Below are 24,303 nucleotides of genomic sequence, written 5' to 3'. Positions count from 1 at the left end.
AGGCCATGCTCTGGAAGGGCCTGGGCTGGTGCTGGGTCAGGTCAGGGCTGGTTGAGATTGGAGAGAAGGGGCCAGATAGGAGTTCCAGGGGCAGGTGAAGGGCCAACTGGAAATTTTAACCTGGAAATTTACCTCTCCTGTTTCTTTCCTTTTCTTCCCTGCATGAAGATTCAGTCTAAGGTGGGAGAAGGTTAGTCCTCTTCCCACCAAAGGACTGTTGGTGGCCCAAGTGTCAGAGGAAAGGGGAAGCACTAATAGCCCTAACTATTCGGGCTGCCATCGAGCTAATGGGGAAAGAAGAGGGCGTTTGGGTGGAGAGAGGTAGAGGCGTGGGAATCTGGGACCTTGAGGGGGAGCCCGCATGGGGTTCCTTGGCAGGCCCCTAGCCTGGCGATCCGAGGGTGTGGTCCAACAAGGGGGTCCCAATGCTGTGAAGAGCCAGCTGAGTGGCTCTCCAGAAGGTACCCACCAAGGGTCAAGTGGGGTGTAAGCGCCGCCCAACTTAGTCCCAACCGCACAGGTGTCTCCAGGACAGAACCTTCCTCTTCACCCACATCCTGGACCCCCATCGTCCTGCCTGGCGACAGACATGCCTGGGACCTGGCCGCATGGGATTTATTCAACTTCCCGTGGCAGCTGCAGACCCAGGGGGCTGCTGGCCCCGGGCAGGGAGGAGTGCCCATGCCCGTCCTGGGGCGGGCTTGGAGGAGGGTTGAGCTGAGCAAGTGGCTCTCCACGGCCGGCCGAGGAGGGAGACGCTGCAGGGCTCGCTAGGGAGTGACAGAGACGGGAGTCGCGGGTGTCACAGAGGTGACAGGGTTTGGAGGGAAGGTAAAAGCCCTTTTGCCCACGTGGAGTAGCACCCAGGAGCCAGTTAGCAATGTGTATTGCACAAAGGGATGATTGGACAAACGAATGGGAAAAAATTCTCGCTTTCTTTTTTCTTCGAGCCTTGGTTTCCTCAACTACAATTGAGGACGCCACCTACCTAGCTGAGCTGTCATAAAGTTTAAATGACACGAGCTGGGTTAACTTTACACCTTCATTTAAGACACAGTGTGGACATCGAGTGTGGGAAGCCCTCCCATCCCAGCGTGATACCTTCCCTGGGCCCCAGATATTCAACACTGCTCCCCCCGCCACCGCCCTGGCCCTGGAAACTGTCTCCATCATTGGGTTGGCAGTGCCTTCAAGGAGGGACGTCTGACTAATCTCTGGGTCCCCAGCATGTGACAAGTGCAGGGCTCTGCACAGTGAGTGCTTACTGAAAGCTGGCAGATTTATTTGGCACACAGTAGGTTGGTTATTTGGCACACAGTAGGAGGCCAGCAGGTTGGCCCCCACTCCCCCTAACTGACGGCATGGCAGGAAAGTGTCTAGTGGAGTGGCCTCTGGCCACCAGATAGCACCCCTAGCCGTGCCATGACTCTCTCAGGGGGCACTCCAGGGTGCTGCAGAGGGGGAGAGGGAGGGCCGCAGAGGGTGACTCAACCCTCACCCAGCCCATGCAGGCTGCCTGGGGTCAGCAGCCAAGACCACTCCTCCCCTGCCCTTTGCCTGATGCGTGACTGAAGGGCAGGAGTAGGCAGGGGTCTCCTGTCCACAATGCAGCCACCGCTTCTGAGTCAGCAGAAGTGCCCTCTGCTCCCCGCTCCGCTACCCAGGTTGACACTAGCGCTTTAATGAGCATCTCGGGGCACATTGTCCAACCTGGAAGAGCAGGAATCCTGAGTGTTTGGGAAGCCCCCCACCAACAGGCAAGCCCGGCAGGCCAGGGGGCCCCACCTTGGGCTAGGAGCTCCTGGTGTACGTCCAGCTCTGCTGGTCCTTGGCAATGCGACCTTGGCAAGTACATCACCTCTGGGCTTTAACAGGTCCCAGCACCCATCTACCAAGGACCTGCTGCTTGCCAGGTGGCTGGGTGAGGCTTCTTCATGGGCATTATCTGCTCGAGCCTTCTGACAGTCTTGGGGGTGGGTGATGGCACCTTCCTTAACAGCCGGCGCCAGCTGGATGACATGGCTCAGAGACGAAGCTGGCCTTTCCTGATGCAGGGCCGATGCCTCATCTGCAAAGGGGCCTTGGGCACAGGTCCCCACCGGGTGGCCTAGGCAGCCCTGGGTGGGCACTCGGCACTTTCTTCCCACGCTCAGGTTTCTTTGCACTGATGGTAGGTCACCCTGTCCCCAGCTCCTGCTCTTGATCCCAGTGGCAGCAGCATTAGCAATTAGGGGACAGGGGAAGTGACCCCCAAAGCTACCAGGGCCAGCCGGCTTGTGCCCTGATGTCCCTAGCCATGTCCTTTGGCCGAGCAGTCTTGGATTCCTAAGGGCCACCACCTTCCGACCTCCCTAGCACCAGCGCTGCAGGGTCCAGTGTGTTCTGGGGTCCCCCACCCGGAAGCTGTCCAGCAGTTGGTCGACTCCCCTCTCGGCTCTTACCCGTTATCCAGGCCCTGGGGGTTGGTCAGTGGTTCAGTCCCCAGGTCAGAGACCATTCTAGATCTCTTTGCTTTCCCAGCACTACTCATGTTGGTTCTGTGACCTCCCTCCAACATCCCCGTTAGAGTCAGGCACACCATTACCTGCTAACTTCTCCACGGACTGGGGAGGAGACCAGACCAGAGAGCAGGTCTTATCTGCCTCCTCCAGTGCCAACCCTGTGGGCACACGACAGGTCGGGCAGTGTTTACTGACCGCCTCTGTGGGGAGCGGGCTCTACAGGGCCTGTGTGCAGAAACTGACATGGAGAGGCCCAGGAGGAGTGGGGGCTCCCTCCCCACCCAGGTTGAGTGTGGCCTGGCAGCCCCATCCACTGTGTCCACACAGAAGGCAGGGCCACGAGGGGTCCCCACGTCCCAGCACTCTCGACGGGCCTGGCAGTCTGGGTTGGCGCACACAGAGGTCAGACCAGGGAACGGCCTGAAGCCCAGGTATACGATGCAGAGCCTACCGCAAAATGCAGACCCAGGCCCTCTTCCTCAAAAATTATTCAGAATTTCAGGATGGCAACGGCAGAGCATGGAATCAAGTGCGGGGCCCTCCGGGGCCGCACAGAGCCAGGCACCCAGAACACTGCCCTGCCCGCCGGTGTCTGCCCAGCGGCCTCCACCCTCCCCGTGGGAGCCTGGCAGAGATGCCCACGCCCAGGAGGATGAGCTCACAACCCCGGCAACTGCCCAGCGGAGGGCTGGAGATCAGCATTCACCCCGCGGGGACACTCCGCTCCAACGCACACATGGCACAAAAGAATAGCAGTGATGTTTTTAAAAAAAAACACATTACGTTTATAAATATTTTCTCCACTGTACAAAGATTCCCCAGCCCCGCCCACCCTTCACGGTTCACATTTCCCATGTTTTTAAAATCCCAACTATATTTATTTTTTAAAATCATAAAATATATTTTTTCTTTGTTCATATTTAAAACTATGTACAGGGGCGCAGAGAGGCCAGGGTGGCCCGGCCTAGGTCAGGACGAGTCCGTGCAGGGGGACGGCGGGGGCGGGAAGAGATGGAAGTAGCTCCTCTCGGTGGCGGGCGACGGGGGGCAGCTGTCCTCCGCAGACAGGTACTGGCTGTGGGGTGTGGGCGGGGGCGGGTAGGGGTCCGAGTCTGAGTTCAAGTCCAGGTAGTACTTGCTGACCTTCCAGCGGCTGGCACTGTAGTCACTGTCACACACGTCTGTGCTGCAAGGCGTGGTCGGGGGCGCCATGCCGCGGATGATATAGGGCCTGAAGGGGACAAAGGAAGGGGGGTGGGACCCAATTCCGGGAGGCCCCGTGCCCAGCCACCCGATGGCCACGGGGCCCCCAGGCTGTGTCGCCTCTCTGAGCCTCAACGCCCGCACCCCTAAGCAAGCAGGCCTCCAGCTCCCCTGCGGGGCTGACGAGCGCCACAGCCCCAGGCCAAGGTCGCCTGCAGAGGGAACGGTGACTCCGAGTCTGCCTGGTCGACCTCGGGCGACGCTTAAGCTCTGAGCTTCAGCTTCTGGCTGACGAAGTGGGGAGGGAAACGCAGCACCCATTTTGGCTTGTGCGGACTGAGCGAGAGTCCGCACGGCCAACGCGAGGAAGGGCCTGACGCCAGAACGTGCCCGACACTGTCCCTCTCACGTCGTTACTGTCCACACGGGAGACCCATCGGCCTGGAATGGTCCCATCCTGAGCTAAAGCAACCTGGCCCCCAAAACATCACCCCGCTGTCCCCCATGATGACATCGCCTCCCGGATGCCTCCCGCACCCTGAAATCCTGTGTCGGGCCATCGCACGGCCTGAGTCTGGGCTTGGGATCATGGTGTGGCCAGGCCCAGGCCACGGTGGGCAGGAAGTGGAGCCGGCACCCGAAGGCCAGCGAGGGGCGCCTGGCGCTGAGAAACTGCAGCAGCGAGACCCACCTCGTGGCGCCCCAAGAGCAGGAAGGGGCCGAGGTGGGGATAGAAGAGGTATCGCGGAAGGCACCCAAATCAGGACGGAACGCAAAAAGCATGGGGTGTCCCAGAGACTGAGGAGGTGACAGCTCTGGGAGCGGCAGCTGATGAGGCCGATGGGGGCAGAGCGTGACCCTGAGGCACTGGGGTGCCGCCACGGGACCCGGAACGGGGCAGGGGTGGGTAGAGAGGTGCGCCCCTCCAGAGGCCGCACGGCTCCCCGGCCAGGCTCTCGAGTTCCCGCAACAGCCACCAGATGGCGGGCGGCAGCTCACTCAGAGTCTCCAAGGTGCCAGGGGACCAGAGAATGAGGCCCTCAACCACTGCAAGCCTCTGCCTCCACGGGGGCAGCCCAGGGGTGTGCCAGGCCTGATCTCCGGGCGGGGGGCGAGCGTGGCCTGGGCCCATGCCCCCACCGGCCTCGTCAGGATGCTGACCTGGGGTGAGGGCCCAGTGTACCGGGGCGTGGGCCCTGCTGGCTGAGACCACCGAGTCGAAGGTCAGGAAGTCCAGCCCCCCAAGCCCCAGGCTCTGACCAGGCTCCTGGATCTCTCTTTTCCTCCGCATTTCCAGGCGCCCCCTCCCCACTCGTGGGTGGGGCCTGCGACCCCAACGTGACCGCTGGGGACGAGGGGGCAGCTGCTGAGCAGGCCCGTGGGCTCCTCAGGCCCTTGCAGAAAGGACCGCCCTGCCAGGGGCCCGAGAGGCAGGTGCGGCGCCAGCACTCGAGTGGAATTAGACGTCGCTGTGGAGACGGAGGCGGCGCTGCCAGGGTCCCACGGCTGGACTCAGTCAAACCCTGCAGCCTGGGCCTTGGTCCAGGGCCCCCCGGGCGGTGGCGCCCAGCCGTGGGCCCCGTCTGCCTGTCCTGGCTTAGGAGCCCACTCAGAAGGTGGGACATGGTGCGTTTCTGGCCTCGACACGCAGGCCCGGTGGGCTGGTGCGAGGAGGCGGCCTGGCGTGGTCCGAGGGCCGGGGGAGGCAGGGCTGGGCCCCCACGAGCATCCACCAGCGCCCTGGACCCCTCCCGGGCTTTCTCTCCCAGGTAATGGGACAAGGTCCCTTCCTGCCACAGGCTCGTCTGGAGGTTCAGAGGCCACCCATGCGGGGCGGGGGCTTCGTACCTGTACGGCCTGGCGGGCGCGGGAACGCTTGAAGAGTAGAATGTGTCCACGTTGTACAGAGAGGGGTCCGTGGCGGGAGACGGCGGGGGGTTCAGGATCTGGGGAGACAAGCCAGGGTCACGGTGGCCTGAGCGGCTTCATGGTCCTGCCGCGCGCCCGCCCGCACCCCAGTTTCCTCCCGCAGCAGGGGCTGCGGGCGGCACTGGGTGGCTAGGCTCAGCGGGCCACGCTTCCCAGGGCTCCCTTGTCTGCGGAGGAGCGGCAGCTGTCACATCCTGACGGGCATGGGACCAGGGCTGCCTACGGCCCTGCCCGGTCCCCCGGCGGCTGACCTGCTGACCCGCGATGACCCAGGCCCGGCACTTGGTCACCCTGAGCTCAGAGGCGGAACTTCAGAAAGGTCCCTGGCTGCCTGCGGCCGCCCCCTCTGGGCCGCCACACCCCAGCAGTGCGAGGTCCAGCAGTGCGGGGTCCCCACAGGCCCGTGTGTTACCGGCACCGGCGAGCGCCCCACAACGCTCTTCTGGGGCTTCCGCCAACTCTCCTTCGAACTTTCATTCTCTACCTCCTCCCACATGGCGCAGAGTCAAATTTCTTCCTATGAACATCCCTCATCCTAACGCATCCAGGCTCAAACCCTCACCACGCACAGGGCTGGCCGCACGGACAGAGGGGCCATGGCCCCCTGCCGGCCCTCACGGCGCCTCCGAGCGAGCAAGTTAGGAAAGGGTGCCCCTTTCTGAAGGGACTACACTGTCCCCAAACTGTGATGATAAATGGTCAACTCTGCCATGTGGGCACACGCTCCTGAGGCAGGCAGCACACACCCCACACTGCAAAGGGACAGAGGGACCCTAACTTCCCCAGCAAACACCACCCGTCACATGGCTCCTCCGAGCCACCCCTGGAGGGGACACAGCCAGATCCCACTTCTGGAGCACCCACAGCTGAATGGGAACAGGCCTGTCACTGCACAGCCCAAGATGTGTGAGTGAGTCCTGTTCCATCGGCCACGCTGGCTGCAGCTCGCTCCCCGGCGAGATGCTTCACCTGCCTGGGCCTCGGCTTCCTCATCTCTAAAATGGGACTGAGAAGACCTGCTTCCTGAGGCTGTCCCAACACTTGGGGAGCCACCTAAGGGAGGTGGCATGGGCCCGTGCGCCTTATTCTGGGGAGGGGCCTCTTCAGCCCAGATAGCCACTCTGGGGATTCCTGAGGATCTGACCTCAAAGTCTGACCACAACACTGGGGGGAGGGGGGCGGGGGGGCAGGGCATGTCTGGAGGGCGGCAGAAGCCAGCAGGGGAGCCCAGGAGGAAGGGCCTCCGGTAGCGGCCTGTGGGATCCTGTTTGGGCCTCTGCCCATGAACTTGACAGGACCTGGTTTCTCTTCGCCTCCTCCTCCAAGGCGAGCTTTGGGCCCCAACCCCTCCCTCTGCTGGCTGTCATGCGACTTCCCCCGAGGAGTTGTGGAGAAGCCCTTCCCAATACCACAGTGGGCAGATTTCTAGAAAGTTCCACAGGTGTAGCAGCTCAGTAACTTCTCGGCCGCCTGGTGAGCGGAGGCCGTACCCTCTGTGAGTCGGGACCTCGGCCCTAGGGGCTCTTGGGCGTTCTCGCTCGGCTGGTCTGCTTTTGCTGTGTTCCAAAGAGCTCACTTTACCTCCCAGTGGCCAATTGCTCCGGAATTCCAACCACTGCTGATAATTCCGTGTATTGAACCTTCTCTGTTCAGATCACCACGTGGACCTTAACTACCAAAGGCCACCTGGCAGCCGTCAGCACAGAAGCAAAGTCGGACGCCGCCTACCTCACTCAGTACATCTAATTACGTTCCAGGAGAATCAAAGGTTTAAATATAAAGCATGAAACCCTGGGAACACTAAGAAAGAGGACAAGGGAAGAAATTGTTTTTTTTTCACGATCAGAGAAGGGAAAGCCTTTCTGTTTCTGAGCACGACCAAAAACCCCCGAGACGCCTATAAAAGATTTCATTGTATAAATGGCAACCACATCATAACCCAAATCAGGAGACAAAAATCTAGGAAAAATGTTTTCAACACATGTCTCAGGGAGTGGACTAATTTTCTTAACATATCTATATCTATATATGAGACATTATAAATGCATAAGAAAAATGCTAACAACCCAATAGAGACCCTTCTGAGAAAGAGAATGAAAATACAAAGGTAATTAAACGCACAAAAATGTTCGATGTGATTTATAGTGAGAGAAATACGAATTAAGATTATACCACAGCTCCATTTGTACCCTAAATAGGACCCCTGGAGCGTGTGTTTGAGAGGGGCCGCCTTGCCGGCACTGCCCTCTGACGGGAAGATGGACTGTCCCTAGGGAAGGCCACTCGGGAAGAGGGGTCAAGATGACCAACCCTCAACCTTTGCAGCCGGGGCATCCTTCCTGCTGCCCCTCCCCACCCCGGGGTGCGAGAGCCCTGCGCCGCGCTGGGAGCCCCCTGACGCCCAGCCGGCCGGAATGACACAGGCTAGCAGTTATCACTCAGTTCTCAGCCTGGTTTGCAAAACGGGATGATGACAGCGCCTCCTGCCGGCGCTGGGTTAACACAGCGCAGGGAGCGGTCACTCGTCAGGCGGGTGGTCGGTAAACACCGCTTTCCTTCTGGTCGGCGGCAAAAGGCCGGGCTGAGAGAGGAGCTCTGGCTATCCGGATGCCATCGTCTGGGTTTTTTAAGGGCACACGAGATTGCTCTGTCTGAGACCGTGACGGTGGCCGCGTGCCGTACCCGTCCGAACCCCCAGAACGCACACCACCAAGAGCGAACCCTACTGCCGACTGTGACCTCTGGGTGACGGCGTGTCCGAGCAGGTGTGCCGACTGTAACGAACGTACCATCTGGTGGCGGACGGTGATGGTGAGGGAGGCCGTGCACGTGTGGGGCGGGGAGAAACGGGAGAGTCCTGCACCCTCCTCTCAATTTTGCTGTGAACCTAAAATTGCTCTAAAAATATAAAGTCTCTGAAAACGAAGTACACGTGCGAAACCGGTAAAATCTGAATGAGGTCAAAGGATAGCGTAGGGATGCCCTGGTTATGGTATTGCACTAGGCTGAATGTGTGTGACCCCCAAAACTCACACGTTGAACCCTAACCCCCCAAATGATGGTATTGGGAGGTGGGGGTAACTAGGTCATGAGGGTGGGGCCCTCATGAAAGGGACCAGTGTCCTTATACGAAGAGACCCCAGGGAACTCCGTGGCCCTTCTGACATATGAGGAAGCAGAACTGGACCCCCGCCGGACACCAAATCCGCCAGCGCCTTGACCTCGGGCTTCCCAGGCTCCAGGACTGCGGAAAGCAGTTTGTGTTTTAAGCCACCCGGTCCGGGACATGTTTGTGAGAGCGTCATGAACGCGCAAGACAACGACGATTACTCAAGACGCTCCCACTGGGGAAAACCGGTGGAGGGTCTTACGACCGCACGTGTGTGGACGATGATCTCAAAATCGAAAGTTAAAAAAAAAAAAAAAAATTACTCTTTGCTGGGGGCTGCTTCCGGGGCCAGCTCGGTCTTACGCGGGTTCCGGGTGCTTTGGGCCGGTTACGTGGGGCGCGTGGGGAGTCAGGGAGCGGGGAGGATCAGAGGGGTACTGGTGAGTACGCTGAGCTCCAGGCTCTGGCCCGTAGCTTTCTCCATCCCCAAGTACGATCGGGCCAGAGCGTCCCAGACCAGTTCCCGTCCTGTGGACCCGAGGGAATGAGCCTCTGCTGCCCCTTCCCTCCCAGGGCCAGGGTCAGCTGCAACAAGGAAGGGCAAGAGCCCGGACCTGGGAGACACCCAGAAGGCAGGAGGGCCCGGCCCTGGCTGGGGGGCTCGCTGGAGACCGCAGGGAAAGCGCGAAGGGCCGCCCTCACCTTAGGAGAGGACACGGTCACAGGAAAGCAGGATTTCAAAAATTAAAACGCACAGAACCGCATAAAGTCAGGCCCCAGTGTTTACAGATACACAGGTTCACCTCCATGCATCGAGCTCACCCCGGTTAGCCTGGGGCTGTGTGCTTGGAGACTGGGGGTCCCCAGGCGGGATCCTGTAGGGGGCTCAGACATGGGGCGCTCAGGGCTTCACCCTCCATACAGTCACTTCGCTCCAGCGTGTGGCTTGGCCAGGGCCAGCCCCTCGCCCTGCCTGGGCTGCAGGAAGTTCCAGGGAGCAGCCACAGAAGCCACCCTGACGGTCCCCATCCTTCGGAAGACATTCCGGCTGTTTTCTGGGGACCAGCAAGGCCTTGGCGGGAAAACAGGGTGTTCTCAGCGGGGACGCTGACGGGGCGCTTGCAACAGGCACGTCTGAGCGCCCCGCCCAGGGGGGCCCCACAGAGGCCGTCCCCCAGACACAAAATGCCCAACAGCCACCCTGGGAAGCGGGATGAGGGGTAAGACTTCCGCTCTCCAGATTCTTCTATCGTTTCCAGATTTATGCGTAATAAACAAGGAGCACCCCACTCAAAGTTGAAAACGAGGTCACTAAAGAGACAAACGACAGGGTCTGGAGGAGGAGAAAAGTTACCGCCCCACCGTTCCGCGAGGTGGACCGGCTAACGAGTCTAACATCCTGAGGCCGTAAGAAGGGCTCCTGGCCAGCTGCTCGGGGTGCGGACCGCCCGCCGGCCCGGCCTCCTCCCGCCCCCACTCACCGGCGGGTACAGTGTGGCCTTGGTGCTGGATGAGCTGCTGGACGAGGCCCCGGTGACGTGGTTCCGGTCGTAGAGAGGCACCCCGCCCCGGCCACCCATCAGGCTCACGGAGCTCATCATGGACTTGCCACATGAGATGCCTGCCGGGCGAGGGGGACAAGGCAGGTCAGGGCTGGGCCGCCCCACGGACGCGGCGGGCCCTCTCGGCTCCGGCCGCCCACGAGACCCAGGTTCAGCGGGTAAGTCCTGTCTGAGATACGTCCCGCCGCCTCCCAGGCCCTCCGCTCACCACCAGTGTGACCCTATCCGTAAAACGGGGAGCACTGACTGACCCCACCTTCTCGGACACACTGTGGCGTGAACTGGTGTGGTTTGGCCTAGAGGTGCGACCTGGCCATCTCCACGCGTGGCCTCTCGGGTTCACGCTCCTGGTGGGCCACGCCTCGTGGTGAGTGTAACTGTGCAGCCGAGCCTGAACTGCACTCAGGACAAAGCTGCTTGTCACATATACCCGGGGACGCCGTTGGTTCTGCAGAGCACCCAGCTGCCCTCCCCTCCACCACCGCCTCCACAGATGACTCTACACGACCCAAGAGAATACTGAGGGTCACGTCCGAAGAGCTGTCCCCACACCTTGGAGGCCAAAGGACACGTCACGGCTGTGCAGGCCTCTGTGCCGAGGACTCTGACGCCAAGGACGGGCTCAGCAGGAGCCCGAGTGCGGTGGTGATCGATGAGCAGCGTCTGCCCCGTGCACAGCGCCGGCCCCGGCCGTGGTGGCCGCGCTGCCTGCCCACTGGCCCCACACCCTGCCCAGACCACCCCCCGCCTCCGCCCAGGGCCCTGGCACACCTCAGGCTCCTTACCTGTGAAGGGACCATGCTGTGAGGCGCCTGGGGCTATGAAGTTGAGGGGCACGTGGGGGGTCCCGCTGACATACTCGTGTGGGAAGGGCCCGCTGGCCCCCGTGTAGCGCTGACACAGCACGCGCTGGCACACGAAGTAGACGCCCCCCATGACGAAGAGCGAGAGGATGATGCCGATGACGGGCCCGATGGCACTGCTGTGGGCTGGGGTGTCGTTGGAGGGCGGCTTGGAGATTTCTGCCAGAGCACAGACAGGAAGAGGTGGTCAGCCTTACCCACCAAGGGACGGGTTCCTGTGGGGAGGTACCGTGGGCCCTGGGGGGGCTGGCTGTGCCCCGGAAGAAGGGAGGCCCTGGGGTGCTGGGGCTGGGCAGCCGCGCTAACCTCAGGACCACCGGCCCACTGCCCCCTCGGCCTGCCCGGGGCGCCCTCCTCCTCCGGCTCTAAGCTCCGCCTACATCCCAACGGCCCCTCAAGGGCGCCCTCCCCACAGGAGCCTCATACTCCTCCCCCTCTGCCTGGGGGCTCTCAGTGGTGGCTGGAGGCGCAAACACCGGAGGCTTCCGTGAGTCACAAGCCGGGCTAGGAGGCCCCGCAGCTGGTTACGAGGAGCCGCAGGAGTGGGGAAGGCAGACGGAGCCCGGGGTCCCCCGGTCTGCCTCGCAGTGGCCTTTGCCCACGCGGAGGGGCCCAGGGCCTTCACTAGCAGGCCTCGCTAAGCCCCGCCGAAGTCCTGAGTGGAGGCACTGTGAGGGGCGGCGTGTGACATGGCCTGGACCTGGGGGCGCTGAGCCCAGTGTGCAAAGCCAGGAGCCGGCTCAGGACCATGAAGATGCACCAAGGGGTCCCTCTGGGCATCCTGTGTGTGCGACTGCCCGGTGGTGGTGCTCCTTGGACTTGGTCCACTATCGAAGCCGCCAGGCCTCGAAAGGCTGTCTTTGATTCAGACAGGCTGGGAGCTGGGGTCCGGGCTCTGCACTCGGCCGGGGCACACCCCCGGCCGGGGATCACCTTGCTGCCTGACGCATGTTATGAACGGGGTCCCGGGAGGAGGCACACTGCTTTGCACTCAGGCCTGGCCAGGCACAGTCAGCCCCACACACCCATGCCACCTCCCAAAGGAGTCTGCTTCTGTGACCCTGTCCCAGCTGAAATGACTCAGGGCTCACAGTCTCACCCTCCCCGCTCAGCCTCACAGCTGCCTCCACCTCCGGGAAGTCTTCCCTGCCCTCCCCCAAGGCCAAGTACTCCTGACCTCCTAGCCTCCTTAAACGTGGCCCTGACCATGCTCCCTTCCTATAAACCCTACACTCCTGGGGCAGAGCCCCAGCACGAGAGGGAGGTCCCCCCGCCCCCCGTGGCAAGCCGGCTCACCGCACATCAGCTCGTCGGAGCCGTCCACGCAGTCGGGGAAGGAGTCGCACTGCTGCTTGATGAGCACGCATTGGCCGCTGGCGCACCGGAACTGGCTGGGCAGGCAGACGGCTGCAAGGAGGGGGCCTCGCACTCAGAGGGGTCGGAGGGCGCGACGCGGCTCCCTGCCCCGCCGCCCGGGCCCGACCTCAAAGGTCTGGGTTTCAAATGCAGAGCGGACAAATGGGACCCTTTCCATGACCGGGCTGGCGAGCGGTCATGGCAAATCCATTCTCCGTCCTCCCCTCGATGACCAAGGCCTCTGCCATGCTGGTGTGAGGACTGGCAGGAAAGAGCCCCCGAGGACCCCTGGGAGGTACAGATCGGGCGGGTGGGGAGGGTGGGGCAGGGAACTGGTGATAGATGTCTCAACAGAGCTCCACCGCAGGCAATGACAGCCCACAGGAGCGACGTTGCAGCTCAGCTCACGGCAGGAAGAGAAAGGCTGGCTCCTGACTACGGCTGCCGCCTCCCTCCCTGCTCCCACGTGCTGTCCTGGAAGGAGCTACAGCCCCACCAGGGAGGCAGCCGCCCGGGGGCTCGGCCGTCAGGCATTCTTGCTAGCTAAGCTCCCCACCTGCCCTGCCCCAGACGCCCTGCTTTGGGAACTGAAGACAAGGGGACCCTGTCCTAGAAACTGGTAGCCCTATTTGCTGGTGACCAAGCAGAGGAGGAAGCTTCTGAAACAGAGGGTGGAGCCTGGAGCCCGCGCGAAGGGTGGCTCTGGAGAAATGTTTACAGGAGGGAGGGGACGGACCCCAACTGGCGGCCAAAACACGGTGCTGGGGCGGAAGGGCACAGCAGGGCTCGGCCGGTGCTACTGCAAAGCGCCGGGCGGTCGGAGTGTAGGCTTCGTGGGCCAGAGGTCTCCACTGTAACCGCCCACTCTGCCGCGTTAGCACAAAGACCAGCCACAGGCGATGCAGGAACAAACGGGCCCGTCTGAGACACGGGCTGTGTCTCAAACTTTATTTGCCAAAATAAGTGGTGGTCTGGATTTGGCTCCCTGGCCAGTTCGCCAATCCTTGGTCTATAACTTCCATCCAATTCTCAAAAGGTTTGTTGGCTGGAAAGATGTAACAGCTGAAGCTTTACAGAAACATTTAGGGAAATGACACCCCCAGGCCCTCGTCTTCCGCACAAAGGCCAGTCATTATGCGTGTGGACGGTGGGCGGTGACCAGACAGCATCTGAGTTATCTAAGAGCAGGACCGGGTGGCTATGGGAGAGGCAGTAGAGTGACCCGTGAACCGCTCGGTGGCAGTCCTGGTGCTGACAACATGTGGCAGGAACCAAGTGAGCAGGCCATTTATAGGAGAAAAACTCGAAAGGGGCACAGAGATAGACGTATCACAGTCAAGGTCTGAAGGAAGGGCCTGCTGGCCACAGTGGGCCTGGGATGACGAAGCAAATCTCTCTGCAACTCCTGGTCCGACGGGGTGCTAAAAGCAAGCCAGGGGAAGGTTATCGCACGGACCGCCTGGTGGGGGGCAGCACTGTCTTTGGGGATGGGGGTTTAGCAAGGTGTCGGCCATGGAAATCCAGCGGACCACTGGATTCGCCTTGCGGCCCTGCGAAACTCTTGACCAAAAGAGAAAAGGCGAGAGTGACTCTTACAGTCCCTGCCTTCGAGCCAGACAAACTGCTTGGCCGGACAGCATGGGAGCAAACAGCAAGGTTTTCCCACTGGGCCTGAAACGTAACTTCTGTGCCTCCCCAGCTGAGGACGGAGGACGGGATGATTCCTCCCCAGGAAACAGTTTTACAGAGACCCTACCAGTGTGACAGGAGGAGGCCCAGCAGGGGGCATCCTGGGGGGCAGGATGGGCGGCAGGGGGAATCCGATCGCTCCAGGGAGGAGGCGTGGCCTGGCCAGGGGCGGGCCTGGTGGGCGGGGCCTGGGCGGTGGGCGGGGCCTGGCGGCCAGCCGACAGCCTCACCATCGCAGTCCGCTTCGTCTGAGCGGTCCTGGCAGTCGGCCTCGCCGTCGCAGCGCAGTCGCAGGTCCACGCACTGGCCCCGCGCGCAGGGGAACTGGGCGGCCGAGCACACGGGACAACCCTCCTCGTCGCTCTGGTCGTCACACTCAGGGAAACCGTCGCAGCGCCAGGCCCCGGGGATGCAGTCGATCTCCCCCGTGGCACAGGCGAACTGGTCGGGGGAGCAGGTGGGAGGCTCTGGGGAGGACAGAAAGACCGTCACGCGCGCCGCCCTGCCCAGCGCAGAAAAAACCGAGGCCGCGCGCCTGGTGCCGCGCCCGCTGCGTCTGCGCTGCGTCTGCACTGCGAGCGTCCTGTCTGCTGCCCTGGCCCGGCTGGAGAGGAAGCAGGGGACACGTGTTTGCAGAGAGAAGACATGAATGTTCGCTGGAAGGAAGAGGGGCTGACTGGGGCCCTGACCTGCAAGCAGCAGGCACTGCGCCAGGCACAGGGGGGAAGGTTCTGGGCTGGGGAGCGGCTGGGACTGCAGTCTGTGTGCACATGGCCGGGCCACGCCTGAGTACCTGCTGCACTCGGTCGGCAGGCAGCCGGAGGGTCAGAAGGCAGCGCCCGCACCTGTTGCTAGCTGGGCGGCTGGAGCAGTGGGCCTGCGCCTCTGTGGGTGGCCGGCATGCCCGTGGGCACAGTGCAGGCTGGCAGAGGACGTGCGCCCCTTGCTGAAGAGTGGGCTTAGGAAAGGTGGGCGGGCGAGGATACCGCAGGGGACAGCCACACAATGTCCCCTCTGCTCTCAGCCAAGCCCGCTGGTGTTCGCAGTGTGAGGCCGGGCAGAGAGAGCTCCAGAAGGGCAGACCCCCGAGCTCCTGGGCAAGGTCCGGCCTCTACCGGGGCAGGGTGAGCTCTGGAGAACGGGTGCTGACGGGCGTGTGCCCTGCTGAGCATCCCCCATGCAGGACACAGGGAGGGTGTCGTGGGGGGCGGGGCGAGAACGGGGTGAAGCCCAATTCCCAGGAGCTTGCAGAAGAGGAAGGAAGGGGGGAGGATCTAAGGTCACCTAGGGGCCCCTGGGCATGGTACAAAGGAAGCCCTGGGGGTTCGGCCTCACCATGGAGACCGTGACAGCTGTCACTTTTTATTACTACTGCTGTCTTCACAACTTCGGTCCCATGAGTCACACACCAGAGATCACACAGATGCTCTGCTACTCAATGCCTGTGACAACTCCGACCGGGAGGTGTTCTCAACCTCTCTGTTTCACACGGGAGGAAGTGGAAACTCAGAAAGGACAAGCGACCATTCTGGGGTCACTCGGCTGGGGAGGGGCAGAGCTGGGATTTCACCCTGGGTCTGCCTGACTCTAGAACTCGCATTCCGGACCACTCCCCTCGAAGACGAAGGGGAGAAGAGGGTCAGGGGCGGAAGAAGAGGAAAAGACAGAACTTCGCCAAGAGAGAGACAAACCTACTGTTGCAGTTGGAGACTTCGACAGCCCCAACGGGGAGTGACCGTGTAAACAGGCAGTCAGGAAGGATACTGACAACCTAAACCATCAATCACCTGGATCTCATTGACGTTCACAGTACGCGCCACCCCGAAGCAGCCGATGACACATTTTTCTCAAGCTCACGTGGAATGGCCACCAAAACAGACACGTGCTGGGCCGTAAAACCCACCTAACCAGAGCTAAAGGGATAAAAATCACACAATGTCTGCCCTCGGACCGCAGCAGAATCAAGTTAGAAAGCAGTAACGGGAAGACAGCTGGACAAGCCCCGACTATCTGGAGATTACACACACACGCTTCCAAATAAGACACGGACCAAAGAAGAAATTAAATGAAAAGCGAAAAATATCTGAACTGAAAAATAGATACAACTTTATCGCAGTGTGCGGGATGCAGCAAGAGCAGCGCTTGGAGGGAAAGGCAAAGCCCTGGATGCATACGTTAGGAAAGAAAGGACGGTGAATGAAACACAGTCTGCTCTGGGGATCGGACGCCACGGGGACGGTGATTTTAAAAGGGTGCCGGGCAGCGACCAGCGGGCAGGGAATCAGGCCCCTGTCGAACTTCCCGACACGAGGCACGGAAGCCACACCTACCGCCACAGGTCAGCAGGTTCTGCAGAAGCACCAGGTGCACTGGGCACGAGCAGCGCGGCGTCCCGTCGCCCTTGGCGATGCAGATGTGGGAGCAGCCGCCGTTGTCCCGGGCGCATGGGTGGGCCGCTGTGGAGACACAAAGAGGCAGGGCTCAGGCTGTGCCTCCGACACCTCAGGACTATACCCCGGAGGGTGGCGGGGGTGAGGGCCGGGCGAGAACTCGCGGGAACTGGCTGGCACTCCTGTAGGCCGGGCCCTGTAGGTCCTCCCACTTAGTTCCCAGGGCAGCCTACGGAGTCTGTTTCTCGTTGCGCTGCATTTTGCAGATGAGGAAACATAGGCCCAAAGCAGTCAGGGAACCTGCCCGACATCACACCCCAGCCCACTGGTACCAACCAGCCCCCCCGTGCCTACAATTGTCACTCTACGCTATTTGCCTATCTGTCCCTGGAGTAGGCTGAATGATGGCCCCCCAAAAGATATGTCCACATCCTAATGCCCAGAATCTGTGAACATGTCCTTGTTGAGTAAAAGGATCTTTGCAGACAAAACCAGGTGAAGGACCTGGAGATGAGGCCATTCTGGATTATCTGAGTGAGCCCCAAACCCAGTGACAAGTGTCCTTATGAAAGGCACAGAGGAGAAGACCATGTGATGACGGGCACAGACGGGAGCCATGTGGTGGCCACAAGGAACGGCTGACCCATCCAGAGAGCGGAAGGACTGAGGACCACCCCCCACCCCCACTGCTGCGCACACCTCGATGTCGGGCTTCTGGCCTCCAGGACTGTGGGAGAACACATTTCTGGTACCTAAGTCACCTGGTTTATGGTGACATGTGACAGGGGCCACAGGAGACTAATAAAGATGGGGGTTAACACAGCAAGCCGGACACCTGAGCAGTGGGAAGGGGCCTGGGAGGGCGGCCGACCTCCCTCAGGTGGGCGGAAATGACTGAAACCGCTCCCTCCCTGCCCCCGCCCCCACTGAAACATCACACGGCTGTCCCTCTTCAGCCTCAGGGTTAGGTGTCTTTCAAACGGCAGAAGTCACACTTTAGAGCAGGGGTCAGCCAACTTTTTCTATAAACACGGAAGTAAGTAATTTTGGCTTTCTGGGCCAGATGGTCCGTTACAGCTCCTCGGCTGTGATGACAAGGCGGCCACCAAGAATGACACACAAACCAGTGCGTGTGGCTGTGCTCCGACAAAACTTTCGTCACAAAACCAGCTGTGGCCCACAGGCTGCGTTGCGCCTCCCTGGTTTGGAGTTTGGCCGTGGGGAGGCAGGCTGGGTGACCCGTGTCCTGAACACACATGGGGTTTCCTGCCCTCGCTCAAAACGAGGAGCCGCTGCGTGTCACCAGAGACGACGTACATCAGCGTTGAGGGGGACATTCCCCGTTTCCAACCTCGCCTCTGCACACTAAACGTCTCCGGGCCCCCCTGCCCCCTCAGGTCCAGGGAGCTGCCGGTCAGTGTGCCTGGCTCTCCGCTGACACCAGCAAGTCTGGACATTCGAGGGCTCAGCGTTCACCATTGTGACCATCTGCCAGTGATTCTGAAGGCCGTGACGCCCAGCACCCTGGGACTTCGCGGAGGATGGTGTACGGGGCCAGGCGAACACGGGCATTCCGACGCGTGTGCACGGATGCCTCAGTCCCCTAATGATGTCCCTTATCCAGGACCCAACCAAGAGCCCACAAGGGCGGAAACCGGCTGCCCGGTGGTCAACGCCGAAGCGACCAACTCACTGCGTCGGAGGTCAGGCCCCGCTCCGAGCGGGCAGCCCCGCGACCTCACGCGCACACTTCACGCGTATCTCCACGGAACGTGGGTGCCGATTTGCCCAGCCGCTGGAGGTCAGCAACAGGGGTCGGGCCTCAAGTCCGAGCCCTGTCACGTTCATCGGCCAGCGACGGGGGGGGGGGTGGGGGGGGAGGGGGTACCAGCCGTCCTGAGGCCCCTGTCCTCAGCGGTAGAGAATGACTGAGATACGCGTCGTGTAATAATGCAGTGAGCACAGGGCCTGGAGGCAGGGTGGTCACGACACGGCACGGCCACTGGTGGGGGTCCAAGGGTGGAAGCTCGTCCACTGAGACAGGGACGCCTGACCCGAGTGACAGCCGACGAGCCGGCAGGGGTCACCCAGACGGAGAAGGGCAGGGAAGGGAGTCAGACAGAGGGACTGGGGGCAGGGACATGGCCAGCAGGAGGGCGAGGGCTGGCGGGAGGCTGGTGGGCGGGCCACCCCCAGGGCCCCGAAGGTGAGCACCGTGAAGGTGGCCAGACTGCAGGCGTCACAGGCGTCACGGGACAGGGACAGCGATGGCCTTGCTCACGCCACTGGCAGCCCAGGTGCACGCGCTGAATGACGCACGAGAAGGCAGACAGACACACACACACGTGCCCACACACACCCACATGCGCCCACACACACGTGGAGGAAACGTAGGGACGAGAGGTCCCTGGGGCAGAGGTCCCTGGCTCTCAGGGCCCCGGGCAGAGGCAGGCTATGGCTGACCGCACCCTACGTGCCCCCCAGTCTCCCGCCCTCACCCCCAGCACGGGGGATGCGATGAGCTCTCGTGCCTACGGCTTTGCAGATACAGTTAAGATTACTAGGTGGTTGACATGCTGTCAATCAAAAGGGAGACTAGTGTAAGGGGGGGCCGAACAGAAGCGGGGGCCCTTGAAGCGTGGAGCAGGCTCTCCGCCGGCAGCAGAGGAAGTCAGAGAGGTTCGGACCTGTCGCCGAGATGGAGAGGGGGACGGGGCAAGGACCGGACGGCGGCCTTTGGAGCCAGGCGCGGCCTCTGGCTTGCCGGCAGCCGGGAGGAACGCGGGGCCTCAGGCCTCCGGCTCTCGCCCTGGCCCGAGCCCCTCCTCCTCCTCCTGCGGGGGCCAGTTCAGGGGTCGCCGTGCTGTGGGCACGTGCCCGCCCTCCCCTGGGGGCCCCCACGTACAGAACTCCTCCAGGCTGACGTCCTCCACGGCGTGGATGCCGGTCAGGTGGGCGACGCGGCCCTGGACGCGCGTTCGCTTGTCTCCGCTGGTCTTCTCCACGCGCTCGATCATCTGCTGCTGGCGGTCGATCCAGTACAGGTGCCTGCCCAGCACGGCCAGGCCCACGGGCTGCACCACGTTGGCGTCCTCCAGCGTCAGGCGGTTGGCCCCTGCGAGGCGGACGGGGCCCTGAGCTCAGCCCACGCTTGGCATGGGAGGACGAGGGCAGCCGGGGGGCTGGGGCGGGCTCCCCAGGATCAGGTGGACGCGAGACCAGTGCCCAGACGGCCCTGCGCGCCCCCGGGCCAGGCTCAGAGCCAGAAGCCGAAACTGCGAACCCCAGGCGCTGGCCTGGTAAACACAGAGCCCCCACTTCTCCTAGCTCGCCCAGCTTATGGGAGAAGAGCCCCTCAAAGCATCTCACTCCTCCAGCCCAGGGGCCTCCTGGTCTAAGGCGGCCCACCTGCGACCTGGGCACTGCGGGCAGAAGCTGGGGACAGAGGCCCGCTGTACCTCACGCTGCGGGGCCCTGGGCAGCTCGCACACCCTCCCTGAGCCCCGTCTGCCTCTGCCACGTGAGTGTCGTGCGGGGCCTGCACCCGAACCTCGTGGGGTATGTGTGGGACTCCGGCACAGGGCCCGCTCACAGCAGGCCCCTGACAGCCACGGTCACGGCCACCACTGTTACTGATGACAAGGAAGTCGGTGACCCTGGGAAGGCCAGGCCCGGGGGCTGCCGAGGGACCCGACCCCCGGGGACACCCAGGGCACGCACCTGACAGGTCGCAGCTTTCGATGCGCTTCAGGTCGGCGTCCACCCAGAAGAGCTTGCCCAGCGCGTTGTCGACCACGAGGGCCACAGGGCGGATGAGGCCAGTGGTAAAGAGGACCTCACGTTCCGTGCCGTCCAGGGCCGTGCGCTCGATCTTGGCCGCCGGCTCCTGCATGTTGGTGAAGTACAGGTACCTGCGGGCAGGGGCGTGTGAGGGGCAGGCGCCACCTCCCCAGCCGGACCCAGCAGGCACAGCACCGCACGGACGCACGCCCGGCCCTGTGGGCGGCCAGCGGGATCTGGGAAAGTCGCCAGGCACGTGGCCCCAACCCATCGGGGCTGGCCCCTGCGGCTGAAAAGGTCCTGCCCAGTACTGGGTTGAATAGTGTCCATATCTAGCCGGGACCTCAGAAATGTGAACAGAGGATCTTAGCAGATGGAATTAAGGATCAAGATGAGGCCTCAGGGTGAGCCCTAAACCTAATGAGGGTCCTCGAAAGAGAGAGAGGAGGCCACGGAGACACGGAAAGTCACTGTGAAGCCAGGCAGAGGGGAGGGGTGCGGCCACAAGCCACAGAATGCTGGGAGCCCCCGGAGGCTGCGAGGCGGGAAGGACCCTCCCCGGAGCGGAGCGTCTGGCAGGGGTGAGGCCCAGCCCACGCCTGGCTTGGGGCCTCCGGTCTCCGGCAGTGAGAGAACGGCTTTCTGCTGCTTTAATCCCCCCGTTTGTGGTCGCTTGTTGCGACAGCCCCAGGGACTCGTACTCAGCCCACCGGCTCGGAAGCCCCCGCCTCCAGGGAGGCCTCCCTTGAGTCAACATCCCCACGTCCTGACTGGCTGCTGTGGCGGGGACTCTGGGGGCCGCCTGACGGATCGCGATGTCCGAGGAGGAAAGCCCTCCCACCCCGAGAGGCTGACGCTCCCCGAGGGGGCGCCGGGCCCCCCACCCCCGCGCCGCGGCCTCACACCCTCGCTCGGCGTTGACGACGAGAGCCCGGGGCTTGTCGCGGCCCCCGCGGAGCACCACGCCCATGGCGTCCCCGTTCAGCCGGTGCACGTTGATGGTGTTGGTGGCCTCGCACGTCCAGAACAGCGTCCGGCTGTACACGTCGATGCTGAGATCGTGCGGCTGCCTGTCCGGGCTCTGGTGCGGGCTGGGAGAGGTCAGAACGGACGGCTGTAAAACAGGGGGAAGCGAACACCAGCTTAAAGGGGCGGCGGGGAGGGCGAGGCCTCAGCGCCCCCGCGAGGCCGAAGGTCGCGGTTCCAACCTGCGCACCCGGCTCCCCCCGCATGCCCGCTGGGGAGGACCGCGGACTCCTGCGCGGCCCAGGAAGGGCCCTGGCCCCTTCGCTCGGATTTCGGGCCGACCCATCAGGGCCTCCACCTGACCCCGCAGGTGGCCTCGCGACCGGCCGCTCTCCTGCTCTTCGTCCGGCTCCTGCAGGTGCACAGGGACCACCTGGCGGCCAAGCAGTCGAGCCAGGGCCGGAGGCCCCTTCTCAGGGCTTCTCCTCGCCCCCTGCTCGTTTCGCTGGCCTCACGCTTTGGATCACGACCCTCAAATCTTGTTTTTGTTTGTTTGTTTGTTTGTTTGTTTAATTTAGGGTACCAGGACAGTGCACTGAAGTTAACTTCTCACAACCCTCGTCCCTCAGGGAGAGGCCAGGGGTACAGGGCCAGGTGAGGGTGCGGTTGGGGCCGGGCCTAAAACCAGACTCTGGGACACCAGTCCTCCCCAGAGCCAGCTGAGAACCGCACGGCGTGAAGCAACAGGCCACCCACGTCCCTCCCCGGGAGACAGACTAGGACACTAGCCAGTTTCACAAACCCCGAACCGCAAGTTTAACGTACGGAACAGAACTCAGGCCGGTGAGAAGCGTCCGGCTCGAACCCTATGCCACGGCGTGACCAGCGCCGCCCGCCTGGCCCCACGACACGCGGCTTCGCCGCTCGGTCACGTTCACTGCAGCACCGCTCGCCCGACCAAAAACGCAAACACGGACATCCGTGGCAACGCTACCGGCGATGGCCCGAAGGCGAAAATAACCCGAGTGTCCATCGGCGGACGACGGACAAACAAAACGTGGTCCGTCCACACAAGGAACCTCCGTCAGCCTCAGGGAGGAAGGAGATTCTGAGCCACGCGATGACAGAGAGGAGGCTCGAGGACATTCTGCTCAATGGAAAATGCTAGAAAGAAGAAGACGTGGCTCGTATAAGCGCGTGATGCCACTTACGCAACGTGCTACGAAGGGCTGAGTTCACAGCGACAGAAGGATGGTGGGTGCCGGCGGCGGGCGGGGCAGGACGAAGAATTGGCGTTTAATGGGGCAGGGGCTCAGTTTGGGAAGATGGAAAGTTCCGGGGAACAGATGAGGGCGTCGGCCACACAAGACTGACCGTCCTTGATGCCTCCGAGCCGCGCGCTCAAAAAAGGTTAAAACAGTAAATGTTATCCCTGTTAACCACAATAAAAAAATAAAAATAAATAAGAAAGAAAACTTAACCACGTAGATGACAATTTAAAACATCATCCTTGGGGGCTGCGTGGGGTGCCCCCCAAAAAAGAATAAAAACCGGAGGGTGGGCTTTGCCGCAGATGCGGGAGGGAACCGCAGGGACCCAAATTAAGTGGAAACCCAGAAGCTGTCCCTAACGGGCTTTTTCTTCAAAGTCTTTCCCATGAAAGACTGGGTGAGACTTTAAGGCAATTGGAGCCCGGTAACACTCTCGGCAGGGGAGCTGCAGAGTTTCAATTAACACTTCCCCGTTCCCCAAGGGACTCACAGCGACTGACTGCCACCTGCCACTGAGCAGGATGAAAAAAACCCATTTCCACCCTCGCACCAGGCCCTGCACCTGCAGAGGTGACAATGACGGCACTGGGGTGGGGGGGGCGGGGGGGCTTTACCCTTCACCCTTCACGGGGGACGCGGCCCTCACAGGGTGACCCGTAACTTCACATCGCTACCGGAGGAAGCGTTTTTGTTGAGCGTGACATGCAGCCTGTCCAGACGGCACTAGCACCCGGTTCAGCGGTGTGTGTGTGGGGGGAGCAAAATCTACTTTGCAGATGGGAAAATCATCCGAAAATCTCCACCAAGGGGCGTTTCCCTGCACCGCTGTCATCGGTGTCGAGACTTTATTATGACAACGTTAAGCCCCCACCTACTCTGACACGGGATTGAGGAAGTCAGTGTGGAGCCGCAGCTTTTGTAAACGGAGGCTGTGGAAGCTGGCGGGGCGAGCCAAGCACGTCCGGACGCCATGCTGACGGAAGGGACTCCGGCCACAGTGCCGCGGGGAGACCCTGTGTGCGCCCCGAGGCCGCCACAGACCCTCCCTCCTGGAATCGCAGCCCTCACACGGGAAAGCCGTCAGGCCCGCTAGAACGCGCACTTTTAAAACGCCAACGTGCTCCAACGCGGGGGCATACGCAGGACAAGGTGAGCGGAACATCTCGCATCTGCTCGCGGGCACTTCATCCACCAGAACCACGAGGGGACGGCGCCCGCAGGAAGCCTGGGAGGAAAGCACGACCCCGCCCCCGACGCCCTCCCGGTCCCTGGGAGCCCCACGGCCACACCGGCCACACCGGGGCTACTGCTTTCCTCCCCATGGCAGAAAGTCTTCATCCCACTGTTCTGCAGAAGCCCGCGGGCTGCAGCCTTCCTCCGGCCACGTCCTCAGCCAGCGTCAGGCCTCTCTAAGGCCCAGCGCCGTCCCCAGGGCAGCGTTTGTGCCCCGAGCCATGTCGCATGTGCCGAGGCGCTCCGGTGCCACTGGATCCCTTTTGGGGGCAGAGTTCTGAGTGCTGCGCCCCCGCCCCCCTTCCCCCCCACACACACTCCTCGCGATTCTGCACGAGCGGGGAGATTCACAACAGGCACGCTGCCCGAGCGCAGACCTGACTGTGCCGTTCCGACGAAAGGAGAACGAACCCAGAACAAGCGATACCAACCACCTCGCGCACCCCCACCG

At 62.1% G+C, this 24,303-nt stretch overlaps 1 protein-coding gene across 2 annotated transcripts in view; it reads right to left on the bottom strand.

The window, feature by feature from the left end:
- Positions 1-3,268: 3,268 nt before the first annotated feature.
- LRP5 (LDL receptor related protein 5) overlaps positions 3,269-24,303 on the bottom strand; it is a 92,198-nt gene continuing 71,163 nt past the window's right edge. Inside the window, exons 14-23 of one of the 2 annotated variants that reach the window (XM_036220677.1) lie at positions 21,288-21,496; positions 20,323-20,513; positions 19,508-19,717; positions 16,543-16,668; positions 14,443-14,679; positions 12,464-12,574; positions 11,090-11,326; positions 10,224-10,363; positions 5,553-5,650; positions 3,269-3,732 (exon numbers count right to left, since the gene is read on the bottom strand). In XM_036220677.1, coding sequence (XP_036076570.1) covers positions 3,471-3,732; positions 5,553-5,650; positions 10,224-10,363; positions 11,090-11,326; positions 12,464-12,574; positions 14,443-14,679; positions 16,543-16,668; positions 19,508-19,717; positions 20,323-20,513; positions 21,288-21,496 — 1,821 coding nt within the window. In that variant the 3' untranslated portion in view covers positions 3,269-3,470. The remainder of the gene's footprint in view (positions 3,733-5,552; positions 5,651-10,223; positions 10,364-11,089; positions 11,327-12,463; positions 12,575-14,442; positions 14,680-16,542; positions 16,669-19,507; positions 19,718-20,322; positions 20,514-21,287; positions 21,497-24,303) is intronic. The other variant, XM_016131798.2, reaches the window with a different exon arrangement.

Source organism: Rousettus aegyptiacus, unplaced genomic scaffold, assembly GCF_014176215.1.
Source record: "Rousettus aegyptiacus isolate mRouAeg1 unplaced genomic scaffold, mRouAeg1.p scaffold_m13_p_5, whole genome shotgun sequence".
Lineage (NCBI taxonomy): Eukaryota > Metazoa > Chordata > Mammalia > Chiroptera > Pteropodidae > Rousettus > Rousettus aegyptiacus.
This window is presented reverse-complemented; position numbering and strand designations above follow the sequence as displayed.